The 18,779-nt window shown below is 40.6% G+C and overlaps 1 protein-coding gene across 8 annotated transcripts in view; it reads left to right on the forward strand.

Moving 5' to 3' along the window:
- The window catches only part of LMO7 (LIM domain 7), a 187,204-nt gene that overhangs the window by 166,303 nt on the left and 2,122 nt on the right, over positions 1-18,779 (forward strand). For 7 of the 8 annotated variants that reach the window (XM_039544106.1, XM_039544132.1, XM_039544115.1 and 4 more), the window contains 8 exons: positions 627-719; positions 2,370-2,827; positions 4,522-4,587; positions 7,051-7,103; positions 9,632-9,851; positions 11,136-11,435; positions 15,354-15,462; positions 17,327-17,429. In XM_039544106.1, the coding sequence (XP_039400040.1) occupies positions 627-719; positions 2,370-2,827; positions 4,522-4,587; positions 7,051-7,103; positions 9,632-9,851; positions 11,136-11,435; positions 15,354-15,462; positions 17,327-17,429 (1,402 nt within the window). The remainder of the gene's footprint in view (positions 1-626; positions 720-2,369; positions 2,828-4,521; positions 4,588-7,050; positions 7,104-9,631; positions 9,852-11,135; positions 11,436-15,353; positions 15,463-17,326; positions 17,430-18,779) is intronic. The other variant, XM_039544125.1, reaches the window with a different exon arrangement.

Below are 18,779 nucleotides of genomic sequence, written 5' to 3' on the forward strand. Positions count from 1 at the left end.
GGGATGATGAACCCAACATGAAAACAAAACAGTGTGTATATATAATTTTCCTACCCTTCATCTTTCCAAGGCAAGGCCTGTGCCTCCCTAGGTGTTTGTACCGTGCCAAATGCATTTTGGGTGCTTCTGGAGATATAATAATAATAATAATAAATTAATACATAATCAGAGTCCCAAAATGAGTGCGGTAAGTTGGTCCAATAAATGATTAGTGATTTTTTTTTAAGGACTCTAATTACTAACTTGTAACCAACGAAAAAGTTTTTAGTCCTGTTATAAATAGTTAAGATTTGATATTACTGTAGCTTAATAGAAATAAGTTCATAGCTAAACCAAAAACAAATCATAAGATCGGAAATGTAATAGGTTGGTGAGTCTTCTGAGGCTTAGGGTGAGATCCTGGCTCCCCTGAAGTCAGTGGTTAAAACTCTCTTTGACGTCATTAGGGTCAGGATTTCGCCACCTGCGATCTATTAGAATTCTGTGCTGCTTATGTTTTTATTATACTTGACGTACTGCTTTGCACAAGGTTATTCTGAAAACAAATATTTTAATACAAATGAAGATCTTGTTTTCCTGTCACTTTTTAATTTACTTTTAATATAATCAGTGACTCTTCCCGCCAGGAGAAATACAGACGTGAACAGGAGAAATTGCGGGAAGAATGGCTACAGGCTCAGCAAGAAGCAGAAAGAGAGAGTTCCAAATATTTAGATGAGGTAGGTGATGTGTGTTTGTTCACTTTTCAAGTTTCTCATGGTTCCTTTATTGAGCAGTAGTGGAAGTAGGTACTTAAATATGCAAATGACTTTGTTGCTTTCTCATTTGCCCAATGCAGAGAATAAATGCTCCTAGAATAAAAATAACTCTGTACAAAGTCAGTGGTTTACTTTTATGATCAGTTGGGTTTAGACTCATTCAAGACAGCAGGACAACATGCCGCTAAGCTGTATGAACAGAAGAAATGTATAAGTTGGTAACTGGCTTATAAAACAAAACAATATCATTGTGACCAGAGTGAAAACGACCAACTTCAGCCCTGATTCAGCATAGTAATCAAGCATGTACTTAACTTCTAGCCTATGACTAGTCCCACTGAAGTCACTAGGGCTATTCCATACTCAAATTAAGACATGTGCTCAAGTACCTTGTTAAATTGCGGTCTTAAGGCAGAGCCATCCTACCTCTGAAGAATTTAGAGAAAATATCAACTACAGCCTTGCTGATGAAAGTCTTCCATATATCTCAAAATGTCAAGAGTGTGTCTAGTTTCTTTAGCTGCTTCCTTCTGCAGTTGTAGTCTGTTCTACAGCTGAACAGGCTATATTCTGGGTGTCCAGATGCTTTGGAGGCATCGTTGTTCTCTGTTCCTGTATCAGCTCAGAGAGCACTTCCTCCTCCTTCAGGTGTACCAACGAGCATATTTATGCTTATAAAGTAGTAAACAGGAAAGCAAAACAAATCTAAAGCTCATATAACTTAAACAGCAAGACTAGTGTCCCTTAATTAAGCTGTGGAGCACCTCCTAGTGAAAGACTTAAGGACCTTTTGTTTTAAACCATAAGTGCTGAGAGTGTGATCTGGGCTAACACATTATTCCTTCATTTGAAAGGGTTATTTTGCTTCCTGCATGGAAACAAACTATTCAAAGACCTTTTTCAGAGGAGTGCATACAAAATAGAATGTCAGAAATGACTGCTAGAAGGTGGGAATGGATGATGGGATGAATCACTTGATTGCCTGTTCTGTTCATTCCCTCTGAAGTGCCTGGAACTGGCCACAGTCTGAAGACAGGATACTGGGCTAGATGGACCTTGGTCTGACCCAGTATGGCCATTATGTTCTTAAATTTTAGATGTTGGGGACGTTGAAGGATGAGGGTTACATCAGTACAGTTAACATGGATACTGAGTTTAGATATGTGCTCACTGTCATTCATTTAAGGTTGTTTCTAACAACCTGTAAAATAAGGAAAAAAGTGAGTGAATATTCACTGACTTACTTATTGTGAAAATTGTGTAGGAAATTAGTTTTTAGTAGGGACTTAAGAAGAGAAGGAATGGCCTGAAGCATAAGTATAGGTTAGGTGTTCCATGCATAAAGGTGGTTTAAAAAATAAAAGCTGCAGACACTTTTGGAAAGACTAGGCAAAGGGGTAATCAAGGCTAGCAAATAAAATGGAACTTCTCACTTTAGAAGACTGTGTTTGTAGACATCCCTAAAGCATAAACTAAGAAGCACACTCTTTGTTGCCACTGAGAGTCCCCTGAGATTCTTCCCCTCAAGTCCCTGGTCACAAAATAAAATGTTTCCTAAATAGGTAGCCTGCACTATCATGTTTCTAAAACCATTATTTTCCCCTCCTACAGGAGCCGACTGCCCTAACCTTAAACACAGTATCGGTAACTGCACATGCACCACCTATTTCTAGCTGGAGAACAAACATGGGAGAAGACACTGATGCTCCTGAAGGAGGCAGAAGACATGAATGGGGGGAACAGCAGCAGAATGAGGAAGAGAAGGAAATGGAAAGGCAGAGACTCCAGGAGGAAAGGAGACTTCAAGAGGAAAAAGCCCTGCATTTGGAGCAAAAAAGGAAAGCCCAAGAACTAGAGCTTGAAAGAGAGTGGAAAGCAAAGGAACAACAGTATGCTGAGGAGCAGAAGCGGCGGGCGGAGGCTGAGGAGCAGAAGCGGCGGGCGGAGGCTGAGGAGCAGAAGCGGCGGGCGGAGGCTGAGGAGCAGAAGCGGCGGGCGGAGGCCGAGGAGCAGAAGCGGCTCATGGAAAAAGAAAGGGAGATACCAATGCAGATGCCCCAATACCGAAGGTCGGCACTCACAATGGGAGAGATGCATTTACTTTTCAAAAGTATATTTTCAAAGATAATGCAGATATCCTGAAGTATGTGTATATTAAACATATGTTTCTGTGAATATCAAGAGAAAAGATAGACATGAAGTCACTAAGCAGAGTGCATTCTGTGACAACCTAAACCTATGTCTCATTACACTACCAATACACATTTTGTACCTCAGTCAAACATAAGGGCCTATCATCCTTCCTTCTATTGAGTGATACCTTATTTCGCTCATCATCCCGCTGAGTGTCAGAGTAAACCGCTATTCACTGTTTGTAAGGGTGTGACAGAATCAGGCCCATAATTAAAGCTGGTGGTTTTGTCTTTTAACGAAATTAGTTTGTTTATTTGCTTTCATAGGTTTTTGTTCAAAAGGGTTTACGCAAATGAACATGGTGACTGATAAGAGCTGGGCCAAAAACTTGAAAATTTACCATGAAAACCTGAGGTTATCACCTAGCTCTATTGACAATATGTAGCATTAATGGGGAATTTGCAAGTCTGTGTTTCAACACATATGTAGAGATTTATAATGAAATACTGAGTTAATTATTTCCTACCAGCTGCATTTCTGCATTCCTAAGTCAAACACTTACTGCTGTTATCTTGTAGTGGTTTGACCAGCACAGCAATATGTTTCTATTAATTGTGGAATAAAGATACTACAGCAGGGATCAGCATCCTTTGGCATGCGGCACATCAGGGAAATCCACTGGTGGGCCGGGATGGTTTGTGGGAAGCAGCAGCCAGTACATCCCATGGCCCACACTGCTTCACACAGCCCCCATTGGCCTGGAACGGCAAACAGCTGCCAGTGGGAGCTGCAATCAGCCAAACCTGCGGACGATGCAGGTAAACAAACCATCCCAGCCCACCAGCGGATTTCCTTGACTGGCCACGTGCCAAAGGTTGCTGATCCCTGTACTACAGTATCTATGAGATAATTTATATTAGCTTAGATCCCACAGCATTTTAGAAATACCTAGTCTAAATCTAGTTATTTCAGACAATCTCTTTCCACTACCCTTTTCAGCAGTCTATTTTAAAGAGTAAAGAGAGCGGGAGGAAGGGACACACATTAACTTATTAATAACATTCCTTTCTGAAAATATTTTATCTACTAGTGTTACAAGTAACACAGAAGTGCCACTCTCACTAAAATATCAGAGAAACAATTTTTTTTTTTAGTGTGCTCTTAAGGATTTGCCGAACAGGGTTGGGCTTAAGCATGAGCAAACTGCTTTGCTGAAGTAGGACTTTAAATGGATTAACAATATTAACAACTCTTTCCGGTCCAATTGGGATGGCAGCTTCATTGTGCTAGGCACTATACAAACATGTATGAAGATGTGGCCCCTGCCCCAAAAAGCTGTGTTCATATAGATATACATATTCCTCTAATGTTAGCACTTTGGTATCAGTGTTTGATAATTATTGTCATTGACAGACAGTAGGTCTGACTGGCTTCATAAAAGATCTTAGAAATGAAGTTGCGTGACAGATACAGCTTTCAAACTGAAACAGGAGCTGAGCCTCCTAGAATTTCAGTTTGCTGTGTACATGTTGTTTGTACCTTATTTCTTCATCTCTTCCCAATTTGGGTTTGATATTTACTTAATTCACTTTATTTCATATATTTATTTTATTTTATTTTTTGCTTATAGACATTATGACCATTATGAAGTATCTCAAAACTTTGAAGATCCATCTGGACACTTTCTTGCTGACAGGTTGGTATGATACTGAATCTCCAGGCAGGTTAGAATTTCACCTTTATATTACACAGCCTTGGATTTGACATTAAATTTTAACCATTTTGGTTTGGTGCCGATTAGAGTCCTTACCAGCAGTATTGTTTTGCAGTCCTTGTGCTATGCTTTCACCTACAGGAGCTTTGGCCACCTGGTTTCTTTAAGCCATACTCTGTTTGTAACATAGAACATCTTTCAGTCGGTAGATCTTTCTATAAAGAAAGCCAGGAAGTGTAAGGAGGTGAATTTGTGGGTGGGAGTGGACTAATGAGACTGGAAAACAATCTCAGCTATTACAGTGGTTGTCATAGTGTTATACAAGCTAGGGCATGGTTCCCACACAGAAAATTGTGCAACATAAAAGATAAGCAGGGAAAGGAGGGATACAATGAAAGTACAAAATTATCAAGAAGATGGCACACATCTTTTTAGTTTTCGGTTTTTTAAACTTTGCCTATTTTCTGTTTTGTTTTAACCCATGCCTGGTTTTTTGCTATCTTCTTTTCTGCTTTTAATAGAAGCTTTTTTGTTAACAGTGCATTGGTTCATTTAAATGCACAGTTGTATTTTCTTTTCCTTTTAATTATTGGAATAACCCTAAAAGTACTAAATTCCCCATCTCCATAAAAATATCTTCTATCCATAACTCTCCCATCCAACATTAATTCAGATACAATCAACTGTGGGGTACTAGGAGTCATCTGTATACCTTTTTCAGCAATTAGTCCACTCTTCCAATAGAAATAAGTAGGGCACTTGTGATGTCACAAGAAGAAACTCCAAGACCTGAGATGGTGCATCTGATGCATGGAACTGCACATAAATGATTTTTTTAGTTTGCTAGCAGTTCTAAAACTTGAAAATGAAATTCAGGTTTCATTGAATCAAAACTTAAAATTCTGAATTTTTTTAGTGAATCAAAAATGGTTATGGCACTCTGAGAGGTTGGAGGTTCAGTTCAAACCCCTTCTCTACTTTAAATAGAAAGGGGGGTGTAGGGTTTTTCACATCGTGGATGAGTACCCTCGCCGAGGGCTAACGGTTATGTGGGAGGACTACCACTAGCTCTTCTTCTTCCCCACCTCCCCATTTTTGAATGGTGTTTAAATCCTGGAAAAAAATTGGCTGAAACTATTTAGTGAATTCCTGTCAAATTGACAGTTTTGGATTGACCAAAACTGCATTTTTTGGCAAATAAACTATTTGTCCAAAATATTTCGCCAAGGTCTACTGATGGGTATTCTGTCCTCTTAGTGCTCTGCCCGCAGAAAGTGGTGAGGGCTTTTGCACCAAATGGTTATGCTGTGGAGCCATGGGGAGAGGCCAAAGGTGCTAGAGGCATAAGCCCAGGTCTAGCTTCCTTGTTCCCTGTTGTAACTGCTTCTATATGCAGTTGAGCATTTGTAACACCCAGCTCTTGACCAGTGCAAGAACTGATCAGTCAGACTGTTAGGACAAACAATTAATATGGGGAGCAGGAAACTGTATACAATTAAGAATATTGCATGAAAAGGCCGTATTGGCTTAATACGGTAGACTCATTTTGCACTGGGTAGTGACTGCATACAGTGATGCTGCTGTAACAGCCATCAGTAGTTTAAATATTGAAGCTGCTGTCCAAGAAATGAGCTCTTTGTTCCTTTTCTAAATAAACACCATATTTGTATGTACAGTCAGAGCCTCACTTTCGTGAGCTAGAGCTAAGCATACAGCAGCCAGGTGCTATGTTAACTTCCACATTGGGCAGCCAGAACACTTTCGCCTACTATTCATTTTCTTGTGCATCTGATGACTTTTTTTTTGTCAGCTAAAACTCATAGGCACTTTCCCCTGCATGATAGGATCAATGAACCACAAGGATTTCCCGAGAAACATCCTCAGGTAGCATGTAAGGCCATACTTTTCTTTCAGCTACAATAGCACTTCCAAACTAGGAAGTGGTAAGTACATCACCATGTAACAAACTTAAAAATATAAGCTTGCACCCATAAAATTGAAATAGTCCTCCTTAGACTGGTATGCTGCACTGTGTCTGATCTTCATTGATATTCCAGTCTAATAACCTAGGGGAATGAGGTAGGGACCATGTTTTCAAATATTTGTACAGCACCTAGGAGAATGATGCTCCACTCTGTAATTGAGGTCTCCGGGAATTACTGCAAGATTAGTACTAAATAACAATAGCTTATACTGCTGAGACCACAGCCTGTCAATGCTGACTAGTGTTGCCTCATTATTTCCATGTACTCTCCTATGTCTGTCTGTCTGTCTGTCTGTCCATCTGTTGTATCTTGTCTTATACTTAAATTGTAAGCTCTTTGGGGCAAGACCATCTTTTTGGTCTCTGTTTGTAGAGTGCCTTGCACAACAGTGTCCTGCACCATGACTAGAGCTCTTGGGCGCTATGGTAATACAACTCATACATGTTTTCTGTATTTATAGAAATAAATCCAGATCGACTTCAGAACTGGATGATTACCCCAGAAGCAGAAATGGTGAGCACTTTAATTTCTATTAGATCTTTTTAAATTGATTGTTAACCGCATGAAAACGTGAATACAATCAAAGGGTAGTTACAGCAACTAGATATTTGAGGGTCAAAAAGATTACATTTGTGATTGCCACTCATAATTCAAGTATACAACATACTATATCAGATTTTTAGTAGTGTGGAAAATTAACCACTGCAATAGATTATCTAAGGGATGTGGTAAATTATCCAAAAGTCAGTGGGTTTAAATTCAGAATGGACGCTTTACTAAGATATACTTTAGTTCAAATTTATTTTAAAGTGGTATGATTAGTCATATTATAATCATAATCTATATAGCACATTAATACTTTTAAATAGTTATGCGTAAGGCTGTATTTTAATGCATTTTCTGTGGTAGATTGAATATAGAAACAATGGGGTTAATGTGGATAATAGATGTACTATGCTAGTGCGTTTGCACTGAGAATAACAACTCAATGCTACAAACACTGGGGCAATATTATTAACACAATTGTTTTGCAACATACTCTGTATATATGGGAAGAAAACAACTGGAGATGATTTCATGATGGTATAACAACGGCTTCAGTTTTCTTAAGAAGCTGCCAAAATATAAGATTACATAGCATTCTCTTTAGAAATTTATATTCTAGATACTTTAGAATCTGCTTCGAGTATAGTATGTAAGGAAATGTGGGTGACTTACTAAAGACAGTATGATGAAAGATACAACAAGCTACTTTTAAAAAAAAATATTTTGTACAAGTGATAAATGGGTTTGTGTATGCAAACGTGACTTTAGGTGAATATGGAAAACCACTAGGTTAGTGGTCCCCAACCTTTCTGTTGCAATAACATATTCATGTTCTCAGAAGTGTGTGGCGGGCGCTGGACAACCAGCCGCTGAAATGTTGCCGAGAACCGGCGTCATCAAGAAGCGTTGCCGCTGAAATGCCGTCGAGAAGCAGCAGCATTTCGGCAGCAACGCTTCTTGGCATTGCCGCTTCTCGGCAGTTGGTTGTCTGGGGGCCGAACTCCTTGGCGGCGGGTTATCCGGCGGAAGTGCTCCCTTGTCAGTAGGTGAGTGCACATAAATGCCCTGGCGGGTGCAATGGCACCCACAGGCACCACATTGGGGACCACTGCACTAGGTGGTATTGCGCAGTGGCTGTTGCAAGATAAGTTAAACCGAAAGCAAAGTACGAAGACTCTGCAAAAGGCAAAAGAATCAGAGCTGGAGACTACAAGAAAACAAATGGTTTATCAGATGGAACATGCTAACCCAGACCAAGGTGAGAATGCAGCTCAAATTGGCAAGATCACTTTCTCAAATCAGATCTCAATCACCAAAACTAATGAGATGACTAGACTTCCAGAAATATCTGACAAGTTAATCAATACCAATAAATCCAATAGTAAATCTGTAGTCAAAGCAGGATTAGAAGAGGGGATATTAAAACTGAAGTGACTTACTGTTTTATTCACTTAAGTAGGCCTAGCACAAAGAGTAGCTGAATAATAACAGATTTCCTTTTATTTTTCTTAAACACTAGTAATTCTGTTCATTTGAGGAGAGTGGCATTGTTTTTTCTACCTTTTTAAGATGTCAGGTAGGAACCAAAGGATGCCTTACACAAGAAGTTTGACCTTTCCTTCAATGGCTAGATATCCCAGTAACTAGAGAGTAGATAAAATGCTTCCAGCAAGGGTGTTTTTGAAGCAGATACATTTATAAAGCAAGACTGTCTCCTCTAAAACGCAATAAATTTGACATTTTGAACAGGGAATAATTCCCATAATTAGAGGGGGTGTGGATTATAAATTCTGAAAGGGGAGAAGGAATTTGTGATGCAGTTGTGTATTCTGGCAGGCTTCCATCTCATTATTGGAGAAAAGCCTCTTTCAAAGAGGGAGGGGAGTTGAGGCTTTTAGAGCAAAGGATCTTTTTGGCTTTCATCTGACCTTAAAAGTGCAGGGAATACTCATTTGTTTAAAAGTAGTGTGGCGTTGTACCATGGTTGATAAGCAGTTTTTGCTTGTCTCTATTGGATTTTTTTTAATTGTAAATTTCCACATTGTACATTATGATTTATTGCTTGATTTGACACTAGTTACATGAAAAGCCTACATCTGTAAGAAGCAGCCTGGGGATATTTATGTTGTGGGGCAGGGGAGGAAGGGCAAAATAACGCCTACCCTATTCTGGCACTATGTCCTAGAAGTACAGAATACTTGATGCTTGCTTCTGTGCTTTAACTTGGATATTCGATAGTTCCCTGCTGGCTTGACACTGGATATTTCCTTTTTTGTCTTTAATGCTTGTAATGTGCATGTTGTCTGGTAATATTTGCTTTTGTAATGGCAATCAATACTAAAATGGTGAAATTATACTTCATCAAATATTAACAACACAAAGGTGCATATGTTGCTTCAGATATGGCAATGCTAGTTTAACAATTTGCTTTTTAATTTTAGCTTTTATGTTTTATCTCCCTCAAACTTGACAGATGTATGTATTTTTCAAATTAGGTACAAACAACAAATATTTGGAAAGGTCCTGGAATGTCAGTGATTCACAGAAGGGGTCTCAAAAAGAGCGTGCCCCGTCTACAGCAGAAATAGAGAGACAACATATCCTTCAGGAAATGAGAAAAAAAACGTCACTACATACTGACAACAGCTGGATTAGGCAGCGTAGTTCTAGTGTGCATAAGGACCCCGTTAATCTACACAAGAATACAATGAAGAGGTAGGACTCTTTTTGAAAATTGTAAACTGAATTTTGCCTCTAGATAAATATTTAGTTTTGGGGCATTTGAACGTTGCTTTGCAGCACAGATTGTAAAGCCAGTAAAGATTTTGAGCTCATTTGAGTCACAACATAGTGGGGTAAAACTTGCTTGTGTTATAGCTGAGATCAAATATTTGCAAGTACGGAGTATAAAGGTGTTGTTGAATGGACTGTAAATACTTCCTCACTTGCTTATTTCTCCTTTGATGTACCAGTAATGTGAATTAATGATTAATGTGCCTTGTCATTTGCACATCTATTTGAGAACCTCGGTAATTTAATTTGTTGTGAAATAAAGCTTAAATATAGGTTCTGAAGAATAATTTTCAGTAATTTTTAACACACAAATATCTTGTAGGAAACTTCAGAATTTCTTTGTATGTTGCTTGTGTAGGGTCTAAACGTTGGGTTTGTCACTTAGGAAACAGTAAGATATCAGTCATGAGGTCATTGTTCAGAAACCAGCTGTTGGCAAAACAACTATGTGGCTATCTAATGAGGGGAGGGATTGATCTATTTTAGAACTGGTATCTCTTAGAGAAAAATACAAACACCACCACTGTCTGGTGTCATTACTAAATAAAAACAATTTGATTTCTTTCACTCTGATAAAGCTGTAATGAAGTGTATTTGCTGTTATCTTTAGTGCTTTAACCTTACCTTCTTTGGTCATTTTTTCCCACTAAGGCTAGTGATGCCCAGTTATGATAAATAGTTTGCCACTTCAAATATTTTTAATAAAGGAATATAATAAAATATTCTTCAGGTTATAAAAAATAATTATGCTTAGAAAATCAACCTTTAAAATAGATACGGTGAATATTTTGATACCCCGTGTAAAGTGAAAACTTAAATATTTCCTTTTTGTAAAATCAAAGCATGATAAAGGGTTAGTTCAGGGTAGGCAACCTATGGCACGCGAGCTGATTTTCAATTGCACTCACACAGCCTCTGGTCCAGGGAGCTCTGCACTTTATTTTAAATGTAAATGAAACTTCTTAAACATTTTAAAAATCTTATTTACTTTACATACAACAATAGTTTGGTTATATATTATAGACTTATAGAAAGAGACCTTCTAAAAACTTTAAAATGTCTTACTGGCATGCAAAACCTTAAATTAGAGTGAATAAATGAAGATTTGGCACACCGCTTATGAAAGGTTGCCGACCCCTGGGTTAGTTCATAAGAAGATATGTTTCTGGGCAGTAATATTCTGCACATAACAATTATACATTTCAGAGGTGAATCGTTAGATAATCTTGATTCCGCAAGAACAAGTTCATGGAGACGTTCATCTTGGATGAATCAATCTGCCTCTTCCACATCATCTAGTCAAGATTTTGGTCGATCTGCTGCTCCACTAGTGTCTACTTCGAACAGAGCTTACATGCGTACCCCCTCCTCCAGTGTAGCACCTCCTTCAGCCAGCTCTGGAAGATCAGCCACTTCTTCCCACACTTTCCCCTCAGCACCTTCTTCTGTACCGCGTGCTCAGTCTCCTACCTCTGCTTTCCAATCAGGAGCCCAGCAGCGGAACAAGTAAGTAGTTGCCCATCTGTTGAAAATTTGTAAATTGCTGGCTGAACTGTGGACACTCTCATATAGTAGTTGCAGCAGAGGAGTTGGAACTAATGAGTCTTTTACAAGCTTTGCCACTGGCTGGCTTTGATCTTAAACAAGCTACTTGATCTCTTAGTACTGGAGTCTGATTGTGTGTGAAACAGGTATAATTATATTGTTCAATTATATTATATTGTATAATATTCCACATTGGAGTGTTGTAAAATTTAATATTTGAAAAGTGCCTTGAGTTATCTAGCTGAAAGGCACCATAGAAGGACAGTGTTATCACTTTCATTTTTCTCATAGCTGTTCAGAAAATTTCCCAGGGTTTTGTTGCTACTGCCTAACACTGGTAAAGAGAAGATGAAGCAATACATCTTTAGTCACTCAACTCAAAATTATTTGTGGGTTACAAAAATTACAGGGCCGCCCAGAGGATTCAGGGGGCCTGGAGCAAAGCAATTTCGGGGGCCCCTTCCATTAAAAAAAATTGTGATACTATACAATACTATATTCTCATGGGGGCCCCTGCGGGGCCTGGCGCAAATTGCCCCACTTGCTCTGCACCCACGGGCAGCCCTGGGAACTATAAACCTTCTGCATTTCGGCACAAACCCAGTTTTGAGAGAACTTCTTTACAAGGTATCACTGGTTCTCAGCATCAGCTAGTGCTAAAAGGCACTAAAGCTCATTAAAAGGGTTGGACAAATATTTTCCGTCAAAACTTTTTCTGGATCGAAAACTAGGGGTTTTTAAAAAGCAGAAAAAAATCACGGACAATGTCTGCTTTCCTTCAAAATTTTTTGTTTTTTTTTTTAATTGAAAAGCTGAAATTAGTCTGCCAAAACCTGAATATGGTTTGGAGTTTCAGAAGTGTGTGGCCAAATATTTGCTGCTTGCTGTGTTTGATTGTTTAAAGAAGCAATAAAAAAATTCTGCTTAAAATAAATCCAAAACTTTTGAACCACCTCAGCTTGGGACCAAATGCCTGAGCCCATCCAGTCAGAGATTTTCCCAGGTTTCTGATACTCTGCTGGCTTCCTTGACTTGTATCTGTCTCCATAACTTTGGGTTCATTTAGGTTAGAACATAAGAACAGCCATACTGGGTCAAACCAAAGGTCCATCCAGCCCAGTAATCTGTCTTCCGACAATGGCCAATGCCAAGTGCCCCAGAGGGAGTGAACCTAACAGGTAATGATCAAATGATCTCTCTCCTGCCATCCATCTCCACCCTCTGATAAACAAAGGCTAGGGATACCATTCTTTACCCATCTTGGCTAATAGCCATTAATGGACTTAACCTCCATGCATTTATCTGTTTCCTAGAGACTGGCTCCACGGGGTCCCTCACAAACTGGAGACGGTTACTGTGGGTTTGTCTTTAGTATAGCTTATGTACATACTCCACGAACTGAGCATTTGAGCTTGTTCCAGAATCTGGGATGAGCCTATGTTGTGAAAACTGAAATGCTCAAAATAGCACATGCATGTGAATGGACACAGGGTGCTAAAATTAAATTACCCCAGGGATTCTCAAACTGGGGGTCAGGACCCCTCAGGGGGTCACAAGGTTATTACTGGGGGTTGCGAGCTGTCAGCCTCCACCTCAAACCCCGCTTGGCCTCCTGCATTTATAATAGTGTTAAATATATAAAAAAGTGTTTTTAATTTTTAAGGGGGGGGTCGCACTCAGAGGTTTGCTGTGTGAAAGGGGTCACCAGTATAAAAGTTTGAGAACCACTGAATTAACTCCTCTGAAGCCTCAGGGAATGCAGGGGAGTGGGGGTCACCCTTGGTAGGGTTGGGAAGGATATTGCTCTTCTCATGTGATACCTCCCCCCGTGGCTAATTTTAAATGAAGCTACCCTCCCCTGACATGAATCTCCCTATGGCACTGAAATTAAATGTAGACTATAATTTTGCATTTGAGAAGTGAAAGGGATGGTAGCCCTAATGGAAAAGCTAACAGCTTGGCTCTTCTGCAAGCCTCAAACTGCTGAATGAGCTTTAGGGTAGGGAAGGCTGTGCCTCCCAAACAGCCTTGCCCTGCCCCCTATCAGACCCCCACCCACTTCCTGCCCCCCAACTGCCCGCCCCCCCTCAGAATCCCCAACCCATCCTGCTCCTTGTCCCCTCACCGTCCCCCAGACACCTGCCCCCCCAACCACCACCCCGGGACCCCACCCCTGCTCCCTGTCCCCTGACTGCCCTGACCCCTATCTACCCCCCGCTGAGTCCTGACAGACCCCCGGAATGCCCACAATCCAACCCCCCCCATTTCCTGTCTCCTGACCGCCCCAACCTCTGCCCCCTCCCTGTGCCCTGACTGTCCCTGGGACTTCCTGCCCCTTAGCCAATCCCCCGGCCCTGGCCCCTTACCCCTGGCTCCCCCCTCACGCGGAGCCTCAGCCCATCCAGGAGCTTCCCTCGACAGGGGCAGCGTGGCTCCGGCAGGGCCTGAGCTCCGCCCCACTCAGAGCCGCGTGGTCAGGGGGCGGGGCTGCAAGCTCTGGGCCTAGTGGAGGGAGCTCACGCCCCGCTGGAGCTCGCAGCCCCGCCCCCTGACCACGCGGCTCTGGGCAGGGTTCAGGGGCCCCGCCGGAGCCACGCTGCAGCTGTCCCGGACGCTGCTGGCTGGGCTGAGGCTCCGGAAGAGGGGCGGAGATGGGGTCGGGCTGGGGCTGGGGAGGGAGCCTCAGCCATTCTCGTGGGGGCCCCTGCAGAACTTGGGGCCTGGGGCAAATTGCCCCACTTGCACCCCCCCCCCCCCGGGCGGCCCTGAAAAATGATAAGTCTCCTTGTACTTTCCAGAAATCACTTCTGACATTTATTGGTTTTGCAAGAATCTTTTGTTTAAAAAATAAATACATAAAATTTTAAGGCCCACATTTTATTGACCACATCTCTTTTGCTGACATGTGGTCAACATTGTCTCAGGGAACTCTCAGAAATGTTCATGGCTAGTGATCCTGGGTAATTGTAGGATAGGTCATTTCTTTTAATTTTTAATCTATTATTTTAATCCAGAAAAGGAAGTAATTAAAGTTTATTTTGGAGTAAAGATAACCATGCTCTTTCATGTTTTTAAAACTTTTTTTAAACAAATGTGTGTATAAGATTTTGGAAACTCATGTACACACAGTTACATGCAATAGGTGTAATGAGACCATTGCAAAAGCATTCCTTCACCCTTCCTAGCTCTAGTGTTCATGAACATGCTGATAAATTGAGGAATTTTTTTAAAAGCTAGACTACTTAATTTTTTTTTAATAGTGCAAGAAAATGACCTCTTTAAAAATGGCTGCTTCTCTTGTTCTCTCTTCCATTTTCGGATTTCAAATAATCTGGTTGGCCCATGGAAATTGACCTCTATAAGGCACATGTTCAAAGGAGTTAATATAATGTATGTCCAGAACCAGACTTCAGTTATCTAACAAGCTACAGAGAGTGGTACTTGGCAAAGGTTTTAGTGAAGTGTAGCCCTAATAATACTTTCTTTCAGATAAGAAATGAGACAGGAGAACAAAAACTATGTATCACTAGTTTCCAAGCTTAGCAATATCTGTTTTCGATTCCTCTTCAACCAGCATTTAACATGATAAAATAGTGTGCAAGAATGCAACATAAAATCTTATGTTCACTTGTTTTGTCTGTTTCTGTAGATTTTTTCTTTTTGAAATTTTAGATTTTTATAGCTTACAGATTTAATTACATAATATTAATTTTGATGTTTTTTCCCCGATAACCTAATTTTCCATTCATAACTGCAGCACACAGTCCTCTGTTTCAATGCTTTCTCTCATGACATCATGTTCTTAATCACTTTCATCTATATTTTAAACATTTTCAAGTGGTTTTGAGGACCTGAGCCTCATTCTTGTTCTGTATCTAGGTCAGTCAGTGGGAAGAAAATATGTTCATACTGTAATAACGTTCTGGGCAAAGGAGCAGCCATGATCATCGAATCTCTTGGTCTTTGTTATCATTTACGTTGTTTTAAGGTGAGAGCTGGAGAAACACTGTGAAGAAACGGGAACTAACTTGAAGCACGCATGGCTACTTGGAGTTCTGGTTGTAAAGGCTCTACTAATCACATGCTACTAGCTCCACTCATGTTGTGTGCTACATGCATATATCCATGCAACAGTCCTATCCACAGGCATTAAGCATTCACCTTAATACTACTCCTTGGATTGTTATTAAAGTTTTAACATTTTACACTCCAATTTTCACTTTTTAAAAAAAGGCATTTTCAGACAATGCTGAGCCACCTGCCCTCTGAAAATCAGGCTACTTTGCCATAAACCCCTTAGTAAGGGACAACACATAAATGCACTGCTCCAGGAATAGATGAGAAACTAGATTAAAACTTAAGTGTGTCTGGTCATTGGTTCCAGGCTGAAGGAAAGAAGTAATCTGTGCCAGCTGAGTTGGGTGGCATGTTGTAGGGGAAGGAGCCAAGGCTCCACCTACTTCTGTACACCTGCATAGAAGGAAGAATAGTAATCCGCACAAGCGGCTCTCCGCTGCCTTTCTTCCATGTTATTTTCTGCTACATGGGTAGTCAGCACAGAGGAATTACCCTTTTGCGCTGGCACATAGGAGGAATTATCTCTCCCAAAGGCAATTGTTTTAGGATTAGTGTACCATTGAACAAAGTACTGCAGAGTTGAATTTATTATTTTAGATGTTATATAAGGGCTTTTATGAATGTGTGTTAGGCCCTGTGGAACAGCTGAATGAATATATCTTAATTCTAGAACCTTTTTTTTCTCCTGATACCCTTGCTAGATGCCATCCTACTGTAGCATTTTTCACAGAGGCTACAAAGCCTTAACCCCCTTGTTCTGTAGTGTTCATTTTATTTTCTAAATCCAGCATGCACAAACTATGGCTATGGCTACACTTAGTGCTGCACAGCGCTGCCGCGGGAGTGCTCCCGCGGCAGCGCTTTGGAGCGCGAGTGTGGTCGGAGCGCCAGCGCTGGGAGAGAGCTCTCCCAGCGCTGTCCGTACTCCACCTCCCTATGGAGATTAACGTACAGCGCTGGGAGCCGTGCTCCCAGCGCTGGGGCTCTGATCACACTGGCGCTTTGCAGCGCCGCAACTTGCAGCACTGGAGGGGGTGTTTTTCACACCCTGCTGCAGTTCTGCAAATCTGCAAGAGTAGCCATGGCCAAAGAACGGTGATACAGAGACAGTTCATCCAGACACCATGAGGTTTATATGTGCATGTGTCACCTCTGCCTACTTGGAGATTCAAGAGCTATTGCTTAGTTCCCGCTATAGCAATGCATTGTTCACCCACTATGCTTAAACATTTTAATATTAGCATAAGGAAGGGTGGCAAGAATTCTGTTTTGGCAAAATGAAGGAATCTGAAGCTCCCAAGAATTCTTTTAAATTATGCATACACACTTAGAATAATTGGGCATAAATGCTTCCTGTCTTGAAAAGCAAGGTAGCAGAATGAAAAGCAGATAGTGTTGCATGGAATCTGCAAGTGGCACACACAAATGTTTTGTGCCAAAATTGCTGTTGCCGTTTCAAGAACAAGTTATTTCATGTTGTGCCATTTTTTAAATTTTGTTTCAGAGAAATTGAAGCTTAAACAAGATTTCATGAGCTGATCTATGAATCATTTCTTTTTTATATGTTTAGAATGTGCATCTCTATTAGTTTGCTAGTCATCACCTTTAAATGATGTCTCCCCTGGTTGGCTGCATTTTAATCTGTAAATCGTATGTTTGCTTTTGGTAATTTGGGTTTATGGTTCAGGCTTCGCTGTTTTTTACTATAAGCTGCTTCTGAATATGTTGTCTCCCAGTGTTTGTAACAAGTTGCTAATTATTGGTGTTTAATACAGTGCGCAGCTTGTGCATGTGACCTGGGGGGCTCACACTCAGGAGCTGAAGTCAGGATCCGAAACAATGAACTCTTCTGCAACGACTGCTATGTCAGATTTAAAAGTAAGGAGACCAGACTATAATAAGTGTGTGAAAACTTTATTTTCTACTTTTGCTCTGGGGCTCCCAGAGTCTGCCTACTGCTGTACTTAACAAAGACTCTTGTGTTTAGTGCTAACTTGGTATATTAGTGAATTGATTCATAAAGGTTTCATTTGTTTCTCTTTGTGGGCTGTACTCTCCACTCCCTTAATATACTGTGCAATGGTTTGCCACCCCGTTATTATGGATTTGCTTCATTCTTTACAAATCTGGGAAAGTGGCACCTTAGGGCATGGCTACCCTGCAATCAGAAGTGTGACTGCAGCATGTGTAGACATAGCTGAGCTAGCTTTGATCTAGCTAGCTTGACTAACAATAGCAGTGAAGCCACAGAATCACAGACTAGCCACTTGGGTGGTCTTGGATGGGGTGTACAGCCCATACTGCAGCCCTTGCTTCTGTGGCTTCACTGCTATTGTGACTGCAATGTGCTCGAATAACACCTTTTGGTTGCAATGTGGGCATACCTTTAAAGTCATTGCTGTACACTAAATAAAAAATCAGTCATGTTGCAAAATTGCATCTACTTATAAAACTGATCTATGCACATACTAGGAAAATGATTAGTTCATCCTAATTATAGGATGTTGGTTACTATCTCCAAAGCTACACTCTTTTGAATTATAACCTCATGATTGGTTATTCATTTGGGAGTATTAGATCAGCAGTGGATTGATTTACTTGCAGGTTTTAATTGAAGGATGCAGTATAGAATTTTTTCTTTATTCCCATTTACAAAAATTCTAACTTAATGAGCTTGGTGCTGGTGCTTTGAAAAAAAAAAAAGCATTTTTCTCTTTGCTGCTGCAGAAAGTGCTAGACAACTCCTTAATTCTGAGGAGAGTTCTCTATCCAGAGTCTCCTATTTCGCTACTTTTATGTGGCAAACCCAAACTTCTTTAAATTAATAATTTTGAGAGGAGTGTCAGAGGGGTGTCAGAGTTTCTAAGAATGAATGACAGAGAGACAAGCACTCCAGCTTTTCCATTTAAATTTTGGTCTGTATGGCTCACTGAGGTTTGGAAAGCAATGGGGATATCCTGGGCTATAAGTTATGAGCTGAACCCCCAGGTCTTTTCTGGATGGGGGAGGTCCAGCAGGAGGAAGGGAAAAGTACTGGTTCCTTTGTTTCCAGATTGGGGGCGGGGTTGTATGTGTTTGGAGAAGATAAAGGGATGCCACTTGTTTTTGAAAAACAATTGTGATGACTCTGCTAAAGAAACCATTTCTTGTCACATATGCTCTTGCTGACTTATCTTTGATCACTTGCCCTCTTTGGGGAAAGTTGCTGTGTAACTGATATAACACTGG

Source organism: Mauremys reevesii, linkage group 1, assembly GCF_016161935.1.
Source record: "Mauremys reevesii isolate NIE-2019 linkage group 1, ASM1616193v1, whole genome shotgun sequence".
In the NCBI taxonomy this organism is placed as follows: Eukaryota; Metazoa; Chordata; order Testudines; family Geoemydidae; genus Mauremys; species Mauremys reevesii.